Source organism: Ictidomys tridecemlineatus, chromosome 9 (genome assembly GCF_052094955.1).
Source record: "Ictidomys tridecemlineatus isolate mIctTri1 chromosome 9, mIctTri1.hap1, whole genome shotgun sequence".
NCBI lineage: Eukaryota > Metazoa > Chordata > Mammalia > Rodentia > Sciuridae > Ictidomys > Ictidomys tridecemlineatus.
In genome coordinates, this window is record NC_135485.1 from 92,036,040 (window position 1) to 92,054,941 (window position 18,902).

General features: G+C 35.9%; 1 protein-coding gene across 2 annotated transcripts in view; it reads right to left on the reverse strand.

The window, feature by feature from the left end:
* The window catches only part of Ap1ar (adaptor related protein complex 1 associated regulatory protein), a 36,745-nt gene extending 23,887 nt beyond the window's left edge, over nucleotides 1-12,858 (reverse strand). Inside the window, exon 1 of one of the 2 annotated variants that reach the window (XM_005330103.5) lies at nucleotides 12,377-12,858. In XM_005330103.5, coding sequence (XP_005330160.1) covers nucleotides 12,377-12,459 — 83 coding nt within the window. In that variant the 5' untranslated portion in view covers nucleotides 12,460-12,858. The remainder of the gene's footprint in view (nucleotides 1-12,376) is intronic. The other variant, XM_005330102.4, reaches the window with a different exon arrangement.
* Between the last annotated feature and the right edge of the window lie 6,044 nt (nucleotides 12,859-18,902).

The following is an 18,902-nucleotide window of genomic DNA, read 5'->3' on the forward strand; positions in this document are numbered from 1 at the left end:
GTTTGGGTAACAGTTCTCTAACAATAAATTTCAAACCTATAAATTAACATAAATATCAGTCCCAAAACTCCTTAATAATACTTTCCTATAATTAACCCTGGTGTTACTTCTCAATTCCAGATCAATAAAAGCACTTTTTTTTCCTCCTTGCTTCAACCCAGGAAACCTGGCTCGGGGTGAATTTCAGTGGTATAACACTTGTCTAGCATGTGCAAGATACTGGGTTCAATTCCAGCAACATGCCAATTAATAAATAAATAACATCAAACACAGGAAATTCATCTTTTTTTTCCTTTTCCTATCCCAAGGAATGTTGACTGCAAAGATGGCAATGTCAGCACTTTTCTCCCATACATATACTTCATATTATCACCAATAAATACATAATGCTTACTATTTTTATGGATTTTACTGCTAATCACTATGGAAAAGTAGAACAATAAGCAAAAATTAAAACTAAACAATACCTAATGAATCCATAACTTTGGCATTCTAAGTTACCTTAAAGAAAAAGGTTTAAGACTCCTAGGTTTTAAGACTTAAATGAAAATAGAAGTTCATCTTCCTTTAAAAATTCATTATGAAGAGGAAATAGAAGAACAGCTTAAATGGGACTGCAAAACTGGCTATTGGGTGTGTTGGGGCAGAGTGGGTCACAGGACTTTTCTTATTCAGTTCTCCCAGGTCTTCAATGAAAGGTGAGTTTTGGAAAAATTGGAAACAAAATGAGTAAAAGTACAATATCTATTGCAAAAACTTGACTCCTGATTATTGTTAGTTCACAGAAATAACAAGAACATTTTCCTTTATTCAATTTAAAGAAAAAAAATCAGTACTTTATTGACCTCATGTTTTCAGCTACATATGATGCTATAAAAATCAAATTAACAAGCTATTAGTATAATGGAGAGCAAAGAGAGATTTACATTACTGAGTCCTTACAAAGGCCCTTAAAAAGGGGCAGAAACTAAAGGGTTTTTTTTGTAATTTTTTTTTGTATTTTATATACATTTCAAAAACACACTGATTTTGAAGACTGAGTACAAAAAAATGTAAAATATCTAACTCCAATAACTCTAAGCTCTTTTTAATATATTCTATAGTCAAATACAGAAAAATAACTTTTAGATCTTCTTCAATTAATCCTCTCCCCAAGTTTAATCAATCACACTTCAGCAGCTGAAAACCATGCTGTGCATGTTCCAATACAGTTTAGAATCTAAAAGTATGCTCATTTTATATGTAAGACTGGTCATAGCATATGCTTAGCCTACTCTAAAAGAAAATCATTTTGTATTATATACAAAACATTTATGATTTTTTTATTAATCATAAAATGACTATTATTTGTAAAGAGTTTTTCACAAAATATTAGCAAAAGAAAATCTGGTTTAATATTTTCAATCATAACTGATTAGGATCTAAAAATAAAGGAGAATAGCCATCCTACTTTCTTAGAACTATTGTTAGCATATAAGTGGGTCATACTGTACAAAGCTCCCTAAATTTACTTAAAAAAATTATTAGCACAGAGCAGTTTAAGATTCTTCTATTATGTAAACATTATTTAAAAATAAAAATGGAAAGCTAAAACCCCCTATTCTCTGGATTCATATTTGTAACATTTGACTAAAGTTACTGAATCTTTATTCATTTACTATGATAACACAACAATGCCTTTTACAAACTCCCAAGTTCATTACACCAGATATTCTTGGAGATGTGAATGTTTTAAGTATTGCAGGAAATAACAAGAAAATGACAATAGTAAAACTAAGGAGGCAGCCCCAACTCTTGGGCAAAACTCAATAGTTAAGTTATTATTAGTGATACCTTTAGCAGTTCAGGTAGAAAAAGAGGGACAAAAAAGTATGAGTCCCTGAACTACATACAATATATAAAAATATCTCAACTAATAGATTTTTTAGTCCTAACAATTCTAGTTAAATAAAGAAGTCATTCACACAGTTGGGTAAGAAATAATCACCTTGTTAAAAATGAATATTATTGAGATTCACCCTCAGGTTGACACAGAGCTCAGGTGCTATATTCTATTATGCTCACCTATGTGTTTATATTTGTGCCAATAATACAGGGTTTTAATTATTAGAACTTGTTAACTGATAGGACAATTCAACGTTCTTCAAAATCTGTGGAATCAGTTTGTTATGATTTTCACTGGAGTTGCACTGAACTTCTGGTCAATTGATAAAGAATATCTTAAGCATGGGGAGTCTTTCTAACCATGAACACAGTATTCCCTCCATTTATTTAGTAGGATTTAAAAAAAATTGTTCTAGTCAATCACTAATTTATTCCTAGTTTCCTTGTTATCATAGAAGATAATTTAAAAATATGCATTATTTATTTGTTGCTGGTATATAGGAATACAATAAAGTTTTAATGGAAATATGAGCCAGCATTTCACATTAATATGTTGGGGAAAAGAAGTCTCTGATAATATCAAATGTTAGGGAAATGACGGAAATCCATTGTTGGTGAAAATATAAATTGGTATAATTTGAAAAAGTTTGGGGCATTTTCTAGTACATTTGAATGTGTATAAGCTATGACCCTGAAATTCCACTTGTAGTTATATATACCTAAGGAATCTAGTACAAATATACCTGAATGTTAACTGAAGCAGTAATAGCAACAAACAAACAAAACCAACCCTGAAAATAACAGAAATGCCCATCAACAGGAGAATGGATAAACTAATTATGGTTTACTCATGTTAGGAAACACTACACAGGAAGAGAAATAAGTAAATGAACTGAAACTATACACATGAAAATGGGAATTGTGAATGAACACTCTAGGTAAGAATCACTATCCTTGATCAAAGATAATCCTATAGAGCAAATAAAACCAATGTTTATTGTATTTGAAGTAATTATAGAAAAATAGGAATACAATTCTTTCTTTCAACTTAGGAGAATAAACCAGCCTTAGTAATTAGTTGCTCTGGCAAGTGCCAAGAACCACAAGAGTCCTAGATAAATAAGTGGGCATAAATGCATAGAGTGAATGCATGAATAATGTATGCAATCAAATTTGAGGCTAGGTAAGTAATGATGACAGCTTGGATTAGAGTGGTGTGAGAAAAGTGGATAGATTAAAAAAATGAGAAGATAAAAATCATGAGGTTTTTGCGGATGGAATGGAAATCAAGAGATGATGGGAAGCATTGGCAGAATTTCAACAGAAATATAATATGAAAGCAGAAGTCTAGGGTGGAAGAACAAGAGAAAAATAAATTTGGTAAATCCAAGACATACCACTTCCAGAAGTGAAAGGACAAGGTATATAAAGTGATGTGAGATGCTAGAGAGTCCTCTAGAAATATAGCCATATCACAAGAGCCAGCTGTGAAGAAAATGGTAATGTCACATTGTATAGTTAGTTACATTTAACTTTCAGGAATTTAGTCACATGCCCTGGAGGGTAGGGGAAGGTGAGAAATGATGTGGGCAACAACCAACCATTCTATTCTAGAGTATACATACTCAGTTGTCAACTGGGGTGAAAGGTCAGCAACTGAAACTAAAAGGCTCCCAAAAATGACTTAAGAAAAATAAAAGTGCATTTTCCTTTTATTAATAGTCAGGAACTCTCCAAAATCATCCATAGACATTCATTTATATATAATCCTTATCACCCCAAGAGCTGTCTCTAAATGAAATGAAACAGGTTTCTTTATATCCATTTTGCTACTACTGAGATGTGAAAATGTATTTAAAACATGTCAAGGACTTTAGAGAAGTTGAAAAGAGAGGTAATGGTTGGTTCCTGGGGCCTATCCTCTAATCAATGGTGGCATATAAAAAAAATTGGAAGAGCTTGAAAATAATATGGTACAGAAGTGGAGATTCTTATAAACATATTTACTTATCGATGTTATCAAGGTAGATACCAAGATAATCTTTTTTTAAGGTTAAAATCTGTCTTGTTGAGAACAGATTGAAAGTATAGTTTTTTATGCTTCTCATGTTATTTTGCATAGCAGGTAAATACTTTTTTAATGTAAAGCTAAAAATTTCTCAAAAATTCTACATTGCTATTGTTCCTTCTCTTCATATTCTTCTATACTGCATCTGTTAAAATACAGGAAGAAAGTCTTTTCCTATATCTTCTATTTGACAGTATAAATAAATGATGAAGAATCAGGGTAAATGGTTCCAAAGTTTATTAAAAATTAAAAGCTTCCCATGACTCCTTTTTTCCCCCCCTGAACAAAAGACTGGAAAGGTTATAAATCAGATGCCTGGCAAAAACTATGAGAAAGATAATGATGGACACATTATTTTTCAATTATTATTAAATATTTCAGTGGAGGTTTAACCAATCAAATCTAAAGAGATAAGATCAATAGAGTTTTCCAGGCAGGAACAGCATCAACACAGGTGGTGTCATGGTTACTTTCATTAACCTGACTAGACTACCAGATACCCAGGTATCTGTTTAAAATATTATTTCTGTATGTATTTGCAAGGGTGTTGAGGAACAGATTATCATTTGAATTGGTGGACCTAGTAAAGGAAAAGGTCCTTTCTAATTTGGGTAGGCATTAGCCAATCTGCTGAGGGCCTGAATAGAACAAAAAAGGTGGGGGATGGTTGAATTCTCTCTCCTGCACTGCTTGAGCTAAGATCTTCCTTGGTCTTCTGCTGCCCATGAACTGGGACTTAGACCACTGGCTTTCCAGAGTCTTCAGTCTGCAAAGGGAAGACAATGGGACTTAACCTCCACAACAGTATAAGCCAATTCCTCATAATAAATCTCATTTTATATCCATATAAAGGTACAGCTATTGGCAGATATATAAGTATCTCCTATTGGTTCTGGTTTTTGGAAAACCCTAACATATGTAGTAAGAGTAAAGTAACAATACTTACTGCTTAATAAGCTCCTCCAAATGAAGACAAATTCAGGAAGAACAGATACTCAGAAAATCAATGTTATGCCTTGAAAGAGAGGAAGCAAATCTTCTCTCTGAACATATTAAAGACAGAAAATGGGCTTAAAAAAATTAGTCATTGCCTTTTAAGAGCCTGATTTAGAGGAATTTAGTAACTAGAAAGGACCTTAAAGGTCTTTTATTTCTCATTCACCTTCTGCAGTCTATGTGCAGCACCTGATATTACTCACCACTTTCTTCTTTTGAAAACTGTTGTTATTTATGCATCTATGATACTGAATTTTTAAATCTTATTCCTATTTTTCACTGGGTTACTGAATGACAGGCATAACTATGAATTTAAAATATAAAAATGAATAAAAATTGATCCATGTGCCCAAGATGCTTATAGTCGAACAGGGTAGTCATGCAGATATATTAATAACTGTTTTGCTTTGAGAGGGAAATGTTTAGATTAAGGATACAAAAAAAAATCACATTGAAGAAGAGGAATTTAGATAGGTCCCAAGAAAGGGAAAAAGGGGATCATAGAGAAAAGACTAAAAGCAAGGGGGAGTGAAAAGAACATCACTTTAAAAAAAAACTGTATTCACTAATTCAGTCAACAACTTTTTACTGAAAATGGACTACCAATGAGGCACTTAAGTAGGAGGTGAGTGTTTAAGGGTAAGCAAAACCCAGCATTAACTCCTTCCTTTACTTTGAGAGCAGAAGATAGACATTAACTAAATAATCTTATCATTTGAAGGATAATCATAACCTGAGGAAATACTCAGAAGAAAACATCATTCCATGATAATGTGAACTCTTATCACCTAAGGGGCTGGGAATGGAAAGACTTCTGTGGGGAATAATTCTTAAACTAGCATCTAAGAGAAGAGTGAGTAGAAGTTACTTAAATAAAAATAGATTCAAGGCAGAGTGTGACACAGATAATAATAATAACAACACCAACAACAAAAGTAGGCAAGGAATAGACAATGTAGAGTCTTGGATGTTAACATTAAAGATTCTAAAGATTTCGGTCTTTAGACAGCCTTAAAAATAATTTTGTGCTGTGCTTGTGTCACAGATTTACATTTAAGATCTCATAATCTCCAGGATGCAGGAAAAAAGTCAGGAATAGATGTGGGTAGATTCACTTGGTAGTTTATTCCCTCAGTTAATAAATATTTATTAAGGACCTATTATATGGCAAGCACTGCTGGAGTACTGCAGATATGGGAATAAACAAAGTCCCTGACCTCAGGCAATTTATACTCTTATTACAGGGAGCAACGAACAAGAGCAAATAAGTACTTAGTCTACAAAGTCATAGAATGGCAAATCCTATGAAGGAAAATAAAGTAGAGCCAGAGAATGGTGAAGGAGGAAGGGTGCTATTAGAAATCCAGGCAACACAAGATGACAGCTTGGATTAAGATGGCAGCAGAAAGAGAAGTGGGTGGATTAAAAAGCTATTTAGAAAGTACAGAAAAACACCCCGTCCTGAAGATAGATTGAAAGTGTGGGATGATGCGGAGTAGCATCAAAGACAACTTCTAGGTTAGCAGCTATATGCACGCTATACCCTGAGGAGTACAGACAGTGAGAAGAGTCTAATACATTTTGAAGGACTCCAATATGTAATGACTGAGAAGAAAATGAACATATGCAGGGGACAGAGATTCAAGGAAAGAGGTAGCAGGAAAGGGGAACATTAGATTACCTTGAAGACTAAGTGAGAAGAAAACGGAAACATGAAGACAAGACAAGACAAATCTTAAGCTGTTAAATGGAAGACGTAGCAGATAAGAAAACACCTGGCACGAGACTTCGGATCTAACTAAGTTCTAATGGTTCCTTCTCTATGTTTTTTGGAGTAGAAAGATACAAGCTCAAAAGGTACCACCATGAGTGCAGAACTACAATACGGAAGACAACAAGGTCTTTACTGAGGCAGAGGATGGAAAGATGTAGGCAACATTCAGAAGGAATTATCTGTAGGACTTTGTACCCTGGGTTTGGAGGGTGAATGAAAGAGAGGAGTTTAATATGATTGTCAGGCTCACAGAATGTTTACCACTCAGGAGAGGAAACAAAGTCATAATGTTAGGGCTTACAAAGAGAAAAGGGTTATGAGAAGGAAATAAAGATAGTTCGGCTTTGTAAAATGAATTTTAAAAGTTATATTTGATATCCAAGTGGAAATCTTCAGGAGGCAACTATATATTTCAGAACTCAGCATGAAATGACTGAGCTCATTAGTATATGGGTAGAGGTAAAGTCATATGTTTTCATACCATTACCCAAAAGTCACATTAAAGAGAAAAATACATTAAGGAAGAATATAGTAAGGTTCAGAACAGAGCCCTAGGGAATCTTTAAGCTATAACACTGAATGTACAAGATATTCATATCCATTTAAATTCACTACTGCTTTCTTTCCCAACTTCTAAGATGTCAACAGAAATGTCTTACACTTTCGTATTTTTCAAAGCTAGTAAACATGCAAAACACTAACATGAATCTCTTACAACTAACATTATCAATTACTGTACTTCAGTGACATACATTATGCTAAAATATTTTTAAATTTTTCATTGTGACTCTAAATGGTATCCTAAAGAGTCAACATAAAGAGGCATGAGTATATGGGGGCGTTTTTGCCAAAGTTAGGGAATTATCTTGAGATCCAAAAAAGAAACTGAAGGACAGAAGAAATCTCTGTTTTGTAGATCCTATAAGTTCATAGATAATGCTATTCATTCAACAAACATTTGATACTGAGAATGAGAAGAGATAAAGATAAAAATACAGTATTGGAATGTAAGGACTCTCGGCCAATATCATGCTACCTACCAGAAGTTGGTAAACTATGGTCCATGACCAAGTCTACTATCTTTTTCTGTTGATAAGGTTTTATTGGACTATTGTCACTACCCATTTCTACAGCTGTTCTTGCACTAAAACAGCAAAGCTGAGAAATTACAACAGAGACTGTACAATCTGCCAAGCCTAAAATACATATTATCTAACCATTTACAGGAAAAGTTTACCAACCCCTGATGTAGAACCTGAAGAAAACATTATTTCCTCAGGGAGAAAATGTTATCTTGTGGGGCTGGAGCAAATTTTATAGGAAAAGTAATATTTAAAGACAAGTAAATGTGCACCCAAACCAGGAAGTGAGGAAGGAAGAAATATCACATATAAAAGCACAGGGTGAGAGAACACTGTATTTTAAGAGAACAGGAACACTCACAGTTCATCTGGTACAGAGGAGACTGAGGATATGGCAAGTGAGCGAACAGCAAAGAATAAGGCTAGCAAAACAGGGTAAGGTTAAGTTACCTCTTCAGAAGTTTAAACTTGATATTACTCAATTCAAGGATAATAATTAATCAAAAAAGTTAAAATACTAAGATTTCTGAAGGAGCTAATTTTTTGGAATTAGAATAGCTTCAATGTTATTCTTTTGTTTCTCACTGATTTGTACTGACATGATTTTTCTAAACGAGAAGACAAAGATTATAGATACCCTAATGCACAACTGCCATCATCCTGAGTACACCAACAGACATTATGTTGCATATTTGAATACTATGCAATTCGTCATGGCTGTCACAGGATGAAAAAAAAACTGAGAAATTTTAACTGTAGGAAACAGAAAGCAGAAAGCAGTTATAAATAATGGACTGGCACGATCCAATATGGGTTTTAGGAAACCTAACTCCAGTGACAGAAAAGGAAGATGGGCAGAGAGATACTATAAGGAAAGCAGCCTGGAAGCTACTAACTAGGCAAAAGGAGAGGCAATGTTTAAGGCACAAGCGCAGTGGAAGGAAACAGGTTCTGCAGAGATTGAACAGAATATCTGCAGTAGTATCTCTTCAGTAGGCAACTGAAAATAGGTGAATGCAGGTGAGATTTGGAAGTGGTAGCTGTTCAAAATTGTAGAAATGGATGAAATTTCTTCTGGGAAATGTTAGCACACAGGTGAAGGGAATCAATAAAGGGAAAATACAGGAAAACTCCATATTATTAATAAGTAGATACAGTAAGAATAGCTAGGAGAGGATCAGAAGGAAAAAAAAGATAAAAAAAGTGATGCTACAGAGGTCAAGAGCACAATTTCAATAGCTCGTCACACAGAATAAAGTCAGGTTGTTGAGATATGTTCAATGATCTTCCAGTAACAAAGTACAAGATAGTATGTGGAGAGATAACAACCAAATGATTATATACAGAATAAAGAGTCATGAGATATTCCTTAGAAAGGAAAAGGGATCTGAATTCAGAGGGCTGCAATCCCATTCTTCTATCTTATTAGACAAGTTAAACTTTCTAAGCTTCAGTTTTTAACCTATAATACTTGTACAGGTTGAAATAATTAATCCCCAAATCCTAAATATTTCATGAAAGGATCCCAAATCAGAAACTTTCTGAGCTCTGACACAATGTCATAAGTGGGAAATTCCACACCTGACTTCACATGATAGGCAGCAGTCAAAATGCAGATGCACTAAAAATACTATAAAAATTACCTTCAGGCTATCTGTACAAGGTATAAATGAAACATAAATAAGTTTTGTATTTCCAATTGGATCCCATCCCTAAATTATATCATTATGTGTATGCAAATATCCTAAAATCTACCAAAATCTAAAATCTGAAATTCTTGTTTCAAGCATTTTGGCTATGGGATACTCAATATGTGATAGTACTTATTTCTTCATAGGAGCGTGATGAGGAATGAATGAGGAAATATAAAGTACTTAGAACAGTGCCTGGTGCATACAAGTAATGAGTAAAATATTATTAATGTTATTTTTACTGAGAAAGGAAAACCATGAAATCATGGAAACTATTGCCTAAGGTAACTCTGCTACTTGGAGCCAAAAGGGCGAACAACTGTTAAATATTGAGGAGGATAAAAAACATAATCGTACCCTTAAACTATAGAACATAAGAACTGGAACCACTGTGTGCAATTATAAAGCAAAGTAAAGATGGGAATTAAAATACAATACAATAAAACATAACTGGGGTCTCTGAGAAAAAATAAAACTAAGAAAGGGACACAAAGTCTCCATGAAAGTTTTCTAATACTGCCCAAAGAAACAGAACAACTAACCAGCAGGTGGAGCTCTCTAGAATGTGTTGGCAGGCTAAATTTCAGTGAAGGATAACTCACTATGTCTAAATTTTATTTCTTAAAAGATATTTTTTAAAACCCTATTTTATCACCAAATAACTTTATTAGCAGTAAGATTTAATATATACTTCAACACTGATACTAATATTTTGACTAGTCAACAGATATTCTAGAATATAAAATTCTAGAATTCTGTAGTATTTTTGGTTAACTCTGGTTTTGAGACTGGATAAGAGTGATCTGATTTTGAGTACTCCTGGGAAATCTGCAAGAGTAAGACACCAGGCTTTGCATCATAAAGCACTCCTGTGAAGTCCAGTTTGAATCAGCCTAAGAAAACCCAGTAAGCCCTATTTTTCTACCTGTGGTCACTACCATGACATATAAAACCAAATCAAGCTTTTGTCAACTATGCCTTAAGGAAAATCAAAACTTACTAGGTGGGTAAAAATAGCAACCAAATCGAGAGATAAAGTTTAACCTTATTGTGTAAATAATTATATCTACCTGTCTAAATGTTTACAAAAAGCTGCTAGAAAAGTGTTAAGATTAATATTAAACAGTAAATCATCAAAGGATTCAAGTAAGGAAACTGTCAAAACTTGTGTTTTTGGATTAAAAGAAATAGGATCAATATTGACTGTATGGTTTCAGATGACAGCATCTACAACTCCCAGATAAAAAAAAAACCTCATGTTTCAATGACATTTAAACATGGACATTTAACACACTGATTCACTGATTTCCTCCAGCTCATGTGCTCAGGGACCAGAATCTACACTTTTAATACATAATTAGTTTGTAAAATCTCTGTGATAAAACAAAAATTCTACAAAATCTATATAATGTAGTCCAAAGGTAAACAGTAATTTTTGCCTACCCATTCAGAATTAAGACCCTCCCTCCTTTCTAAAGGTTAGAATTTAACTTCCTCAACACAAAGACAAACAATAAAAAAGGCAAATATCCTACTATTGTGTGCATGTAGTCCTTAGGGAAGCCTATTTAAACAACATAATTCTATGGGTGCACACACACACACAAAAGTTAGAGGTAAATTAGAAGATTGTGGATGACAAGATAAAACAGCAATCATGCTCCCCTTAACAGTGATAGTAATAATTCAGGGAAACCAAAAGACTAAATCAGGCAGAAAAATCTGTAAATCCTTATAACTTCCATTCCAGGGACATTCAGAATAAAACCTTAAACTACTCTGTATCAGTGAGATGATACAATGTCTGGTTGATAAGTGAATCATATTATATTTTATGAGACCTTCATTACCCAATGGCTCAAATTATAATCATCTGATTTCTGCATATTTATGCTGAACATCTTATTACTTAATACTATTGGCTAAGTGGGGCAGATGCTGAAAACTCAGCAATGTTTCAAAAAGTGCAAAATAGTTTATTCCTTACATAAAGTGGCTTGGTTCAGATTTTCCAATTGTGGGTTTGGATTCCTGAGAGATAGTTATTAACAACAAAGTCAACTCCAAAGGGATTTGCCCCAATTTTCTCAACACTCTATTAAATAAAACACAAAAATGGAATATAAAAATTTTTACTCTATGGTGTGGATAGAAGAACCTTAGCATATCCGCAGTTTCACTCAAAGAGTGAGGTTCAGAAACACTTGGATTTACCTAATGTGTGTGTGTGTGGGTAGCAGTCACTGCATGGCATTCCTCTCCAAATTTCAAAATAAAATAATGTGAAAAAAATGACATACTGTCTCTCTTGTCATCAGTACCAAAAATCTGAATCCCCAATGAAACTCAGCAATTTAGCAACTCCTTCTGTCAAAAAGTTCACCAGTGCCTGGAATCTTATTTTATTTCTGCATCCAGATGACTTCCACTTAAAATCCATCAGAGGCATTAACTTTGGAGCCAAATTCTCATCTCCTCTGTCAGGACTAAAGAGGAGATCAAATACAGCGATACCGACTTTGGAATTAAACCCAAACTCAATGTAGGGTGTGTCCAGGTAGCTGTAGAGCCGGTCCATCAGCGTGAGAGTGCACCAGCTTCCTGGAGATGATGCCTCCCGTGACTGCTTCCCGCGTGACAAGGAGTCTTGCTGGGGGTGGCAAGAGCCACACCCCGCCCCCTCCTCAACCTCTTTCGCGAGGAGGCCCAGAGACCGCCCCCTAGCAGGGCCTCCACGACCACCATCCCACTCGACGCCTGTTAAGCTGTAAGGATAGCAAGGCTCTCGGACCCTCCTAACAGATGGGCAACACTGAGAGGGTTCCCCGCCAGAAGCTGGAGAGGTGTCTCTCGGGCTGGGCCAGTCCCCTAGCGGGCTTACCCTCCGCCGCCTCCTACACGCTGCAGCCGCCCCGCTTCCTTGCGGAGCAGCCCGAAGCACTGCGTCCAGCAGCAGTTCCCCATCGCATGCCGCCCAGGTGCCGCCGCTGCTCCTCCACCTCCTCCCGCTCAAAGCCCAAACCCAGGCCCGGCAGCCGCATCCGCGCGGCACGAGCCGAAGGTGGGTTCAGGGAGCTAGGGCGGGCCGGCCGGAGCGCGGCAGCGTGAGGGGCTGGGGCAACGGGAGGGACAAGGCGCTCAGAACAAAGGCAGCGGTTAGTCCAGAGGCCCCCAAGCCGTGGCCGCGCGAGAGAGGAGCGCGGGGCTGCGGGGTTTCGACTGCCTGGCCAGCAGCATGGCCTTCTCGCCTCAGCCCCCAGCCCAAGACGAGTGACCGCCTCCGGCCGCCGCAGTAGGCCAGTCCCTGGGAGTCGTGCGCGCAGGCCCCGCCTTCCCGCGAGCCAGGCCCGAGCTCGGAAGCCGAGGCTGCCACACCCCCGGCCGCTCCTGGGCCCCGATTGGGCTCCCTTCTTCGGCAGCCCCGCCTCCTCCGGCGTCCGGTCCTTGCCTCACTTCCGCCAGCCTCAGCCTCAGCCTCTGACCCGGCTCGATTGCTGGGTGTAGGTGTTGTATTTGTCGGACCTTGACCGGACTAGAAAGTTTCCTTCTCTTCTTGCAGTTTCTGGGCTCGGGGCCCCGAGCGCGCTGAGTATCGTATCATTAAGGTTCAGCCTTCGAACTTTGTACTAAAGCCCTGGGAGCGTCTCCCTAGAGCCCCAGGCCGGAAAGCAATGAATGTGAAAGGCATTTCTCTGCAGCATATGCTTGGTTTTTGTTAATATACAACCATCGTTGGGAATAGAAATGGATTGAAATTATGCTGAGCACGCACCAATGATTTCTTTTTCTGGATCTCATCACAATTTCCATACCCGCTGTCAGTGTACTAAAGGAATTTATTAATGGTGCACTACTGGCCAGGTGGGGAAGTTGGGATCCAGAGGAAATCTGCAAGAGTGCTACGGTCTTTCAGGGTCACCAACCTTGCCAATGATCTGCCCAGAATTGTTGGAGAGGAGTGTAGGGAAAGCTTCCTGATCTGTGGCATCCCTGTTCAAATACATGGTGTTTGTTTTTGTTTGTTTGAACCCAGGTGTTCAAACAAACATGGAGCTACAACCCCATCCTTTTTAAATTTTTTATTTATTTTTATTTTTTAGGACAGACTCTTGCTAATTTGACGAAGCTAGCCTTGAACTGGTAATTCTCCTGCTTCAACTTCTCCATTTGTTGAGATTATAGGCGTGAGCCATCGCACTGTGTTTCAGATGCCACATTAAAAAAATCAGGTTTTTGTCAGCAGGTTGCCTTAAAATCATACACAAGATGTGGCTTGGTGAATGCTTAGTCCAGTGAGCGAGATGCTTTATTGACTAAAGAGATATGTCAATGAATTAATGTTTTAATTAATCCTAGTGAAATTGCTGTATTTTAGAAAATTGTTATTAATGATAAAACATTATTTGATTTGTTCAATTACTTTATTCCTGAAATCTAGGCCACCTTGGATTTCAGTATTAGCACCACTTAACTAATTTTATTTGGAACTTACTCAGCTTTGTAATCAAATACATAGGATAGTGTACGCCTAGTGGTCTGCTCTCACTCCATGAGTGTTGGTGAAATGACTGAATGACTTCCTAAATAGTGACTGTTCTCTTTGCCCTTCTTGGTCTCTGGAATCAAGTAAATATATTAATGAAATAGTCGTTAAAATTTATAAGTATTTAAGGAAACTGGTACATCTCTGAAATACTAATTAATAAAAAGGAATACATTATCAATGAACATATCTTCAATGAATCTGCAGGAAATTATGCAGAATGAAAATGCCAATCTGAAAAGCTCACAGTGTATAATTCTATTTATAGTCCGGTTCTAGAAATGACAAAATGATAGAAATGGGAGGACAGAGTGCTGGCTATTTCTGGTGCCCAAGGAGTGGGGAGTAGATCCTTGTAGTGATGAAAGCCTGTATATATATAACAATATCCTGGTTGTGACACTGTTATATATTTTTTAAAAATACTCTGAGGATAACTAGATTAAGTCATTATCTCTTAAAACTGAATGTAACACCACAGTTACTGCAAAATTAAAAGTTCAAGTACCTGGGTGTGGTGGCAGAGCAGGCTGAGGAGAGGATTGCAAGTTCCAGACTAGCCTTGGCAACTTAATGAAACCTTGCCTAGCATGTACAACATCCTGGGTTCAAGTCTCATTAATACACGTGCACAATATTGAATTAAAAGTTCACAGCTGTAGACTTAATAGAGCATTCTTCCTATAGGCATTCTTGTAAAACCTTATAAAAGTTAATCTTTTTAAAAAAGTAAATAAGCTTTCTTACTAAGGATATGATCTTTAATACCAATATAAATGACTAAAACATTTTCAAAGGATTCCACTAAGCAAAACAATGTAAATCCAAACAATGAGAAGTCATTGTTCGATTGTCAAGTTTAAAAAATTCACAAATGTTAAGTAGTTGCAAGAGTTTAGTGAAACTCATTCTGAAAAATCATTTGGAAACATTTCACAAGAGTCAAAACAAACTAAAAGCTTCACCATAGAAGGATAGGGAAATTTGCCGTTATGTTTTTATTATGTAGTCTCATAAATGTTTTTTGAAAAACTAGTAATATAGAAAAAGCTTTCTGAATAATATGTGAGAAAAGTTATATATATATTTTAAATATATAAAATTTCCTATCCTAACTTTTAATATATATATATATATAATATATATATTACAAATCATGTTTAAATCAAAGCACATACTTCTTTCTTATATATATTCCTAAGGAAAAATAAGGCTTGGTAAATATTAAAATATGAAGAAGAATGCAAATCAAAACTGCACTAAGATATCATTTCTAGTCAGAATGACAATTATCAAGAACACGAATAATAATAAATTCTGGTGAGGACATGGGTAAAAAAGAAACCTTTTTACATTGTTTGTGGGTCTGCAAATTAGTACAACCACTCGGGAAGGCAGTGTGGAGATTCCTCAAAAAAACTAGGAATAGACCCACAATATGATTCAGCTATCCCACTCCCTGGTATTTATTCAAAGCAATACAACTACCTCAGTGTTTATAGAAGCACAATTCACAACAGCCAAATTATGGAGTCAACCCAAATGCCTGTCAATAGATTAATGCATTAGGAGGAAGATCAGTGTAGTAGAAGAAGAATGAGAGTTAGGGAGGAAGGAAGAGAAAGAGATAATGGAATGAAGTTAACAAAATTATGTTATATCCATATAAAGGTATCAAAGGAAATTTCACCTTTATATGTATGTAGAAGAAAGGAAGTTTAGTAGAGGAGGGAAAATAGGAAGAGGGAAGAGAGGAAGAAAGGGGGCATAGGAATTGAAATAAAATTTCTTTCATATATGGATTTGTCAAAATGAACCCAAATGCTGTGTATAATTATAATGCTCTGATAAAAATAATATCAAAAGGAGTTATTTCAAGATTGTGAATTTGGGGAGATTTTTTCCTAATTTTTGTTTTCTCGGTTTTTATAATGATCAATTAATATTTAGTAAACTTTTAATGTGGTTCATCAGAAGAAAAGATTAGTGAATAACCAGTTCAATTAAAGTTTGATAACAAATGCAGACATTTAGAAACTGATGATATCTTACTTCAGTGTGGGTGGATAATAAATTGAGAACGACTTAATATTTTAGTTTCAGAAATGTATTAAATTATCATGCTAATATAAGAGGCTTTTGAAATTTATCATCATGCAAATTTTCACCAATCTGATATTAAGAATTTTATCTTCATTGTAATGTAGCTTTTGTAAACATTCAGTTTAGTGATGATCTGCTATTGGTTAAGCGAAATTGCCAGGAAGAAACCCCACAGTCCTAAGGGATGTTTGTGAAGTAGATGTACTTTGTTTTGTTTTACAGATGAGAAAGAGTTCCTAAAGGAACTAAATAATTTGTGCAAGGTCATACAATAGATTAAAAGTGTAACATTAAGAACACCCAGTTCTTCTGCAATTCTGAGGAAAGTATGGTAGCTTAGCTTTCCAGACCAGAAAATCTGAAAGGAAGAAAGCCATTACAATATCTTCATGTATTGAATTCCAGCCCCCACGCTGGCTTTTCAGCAAGGACCATATACAGAGGTATATCTGGGTTTTGTGGACTTGAAGTTCATAAAACCTGGGGACATCTCTAAGTGTAAAACTGTAGTTAGGTACAGGATCTTGGAAGGCATCTGTGCAGGTGAGAGTTCCTTAAAGTAAGGTTTCACCAGCTATGTCTCTAATCTACATCTGAAGAGGCATCTTACCCTCTTTGGGGCTTCAGTAAGAGGAGAAGAGGTGTTGGAAGTGGGTGATTAAAAAAAAAAAAGAACACCAGTTCTGACAGTAAGACTCCCCCAACACTTCAATTTGGGCAGAGGTATAAAGCCAGTAAAGATCATAGTCAAGAGTATTTCAAGTTTTATGTGTTTAATTCATTACAACTTGAGAGTTTGTTTATATCATAATTGGTCAAGGAGAATATTCAGTTTATCAGTTTGAGACTATCTTAGCAGTAAGAGACTATCCGCATTGATGACCCCTTAAAGTCATTTTGTTAGAGAGAGTTTTATGTACCCCAGCTTCCTGGTATCAGGACTTCTCCAACCCCTTCAAAAGTCCCTTCTGTAGTATTTTATCATGTCAAGGGAAGGGTTTTTTTTTTCCCCCTCATAGACACTCAAGGAGTCAATCCGGATGCACTTCCAACCATCTTCTGGATTATGTGATTTCAAATTTGATTCTCTTGTTTGCTCAGAATCCTCTATTAGCTGTTAACCATGTCTTCAGTTTGAGATCAACTATTATTATCAGGTTGGTCTGATATGATAGGTAGTCTCTGTAAGGGGAAGAATTCTGTGCTCTCCATTACCACACTAGTCCAAACAGAGACAAAAACTCATCCTTTTAATTCACTACATAGTTCAGATTACCAAAATTGACAAAGTGCTAGATATTATTACTCTAAAATAGAAGTAATAAAATAATAAAACTTACTTTTGTTTTCAGGATAAATGATCAAGCATCTGTCAAGTGCTTGTAAAAAGTACTATAATACATATAATGTACTATATATACTTTACCATAATTATATTACCACAAATATAAATGTGAATTATTATTATCCACACTGAAGGGATTTCATCAGCAACTTATACTTTCCTTTGTAGCCACATCCCTGGCATCCTATGGGGAAAAAATGCTAGATTTTAAAAACTTCCGCTGCTCAGGACTGTCTCCAGGCACACTCCACACCACTACTTGAATTCAGGCTCTAAGACATGTGGCCTAGATAGAGGAAAAAAATCCTCAAATCTCAGGCCTTGTTTGTCCCATGATCTTCCCTTTTGCAGATGGTTGAAAGTAAGAATATCCCCGGAGTAAAGAGGACACCTTGCCTCCTTACCAATTATCAGTGCTTAGTCTTAGTTACTTAATGGAATAATCTTCATCTTAACCCAACAATCTGGTATCATTATCCTAAAGTCTTGTTTATTTAATCTTAAATAATACTATGTGAAAGACCAATAATGCAGCCCAGGTTTAAAATGACCCAGCATTGGCTAATTCCTTTGTACATATTTACTTACATTATAAAGTGGAATTCAAGTGAACTAAATTAGTTTCAGCTCCTTAGCACTTAAGAATGGCTTGAATAAGAGATATTTTCATAAATGTAAGTAAGACATTCAGACACATCACAGCTTAAATGAATAAGCTGTGTTAAAAAAAAAAAAAAACCTACCAAACATTTCTCAAAGAAAGGTCCAAGAGGACCAACTCTACCTATAGTGCAAATAGCTCTTTACATTATCAGCGTTTTGACTCCTTAAAATTACTACTCTCAACTCCCTTTGTTTTTCATGAAGATCTTTTACTTTACATTTGCATAACTTAATAGCTACATAGACCATATGGATGATTTTTTTTTCAAGAAAATAGACACAAAATGCTGTGCTTAAAGTACAATGGGGAAATTACCTAACTCCTCTCTCAATCACCATTCTGACTGAGTTTCTGTGTGCTGAGTTTCATTAGTTGGTCAATATTGCTGAATATAGTGCACACAAAATGATTTGTTTCCTTCTTTGCTCACACAACAATGACATTTCACAAAGAGAGGGATTAGTAGGAACAGTTACATGATTGATATGGAGTGTCCCCACTGGATGGAGCGTGTTCCAAATCTCTCATGCCCATTCAGAAACTGCACTAAATTTGAACAGAAACCTACTTAAGTAGGTCAATGGTGAATGATATGAGAAGAAAACTCTAAGGTCAAATAGATATGGCTACTGTCGGGAGTAGCTACCATTCCTGAAAATAAGGAAAAGTAAACAAGGAAGGAATTTAGAAATTTAGAGGAAGATTCTTCTCATTTTCTGGGAAGATACATGGATGCCATAGAAACACGCTGG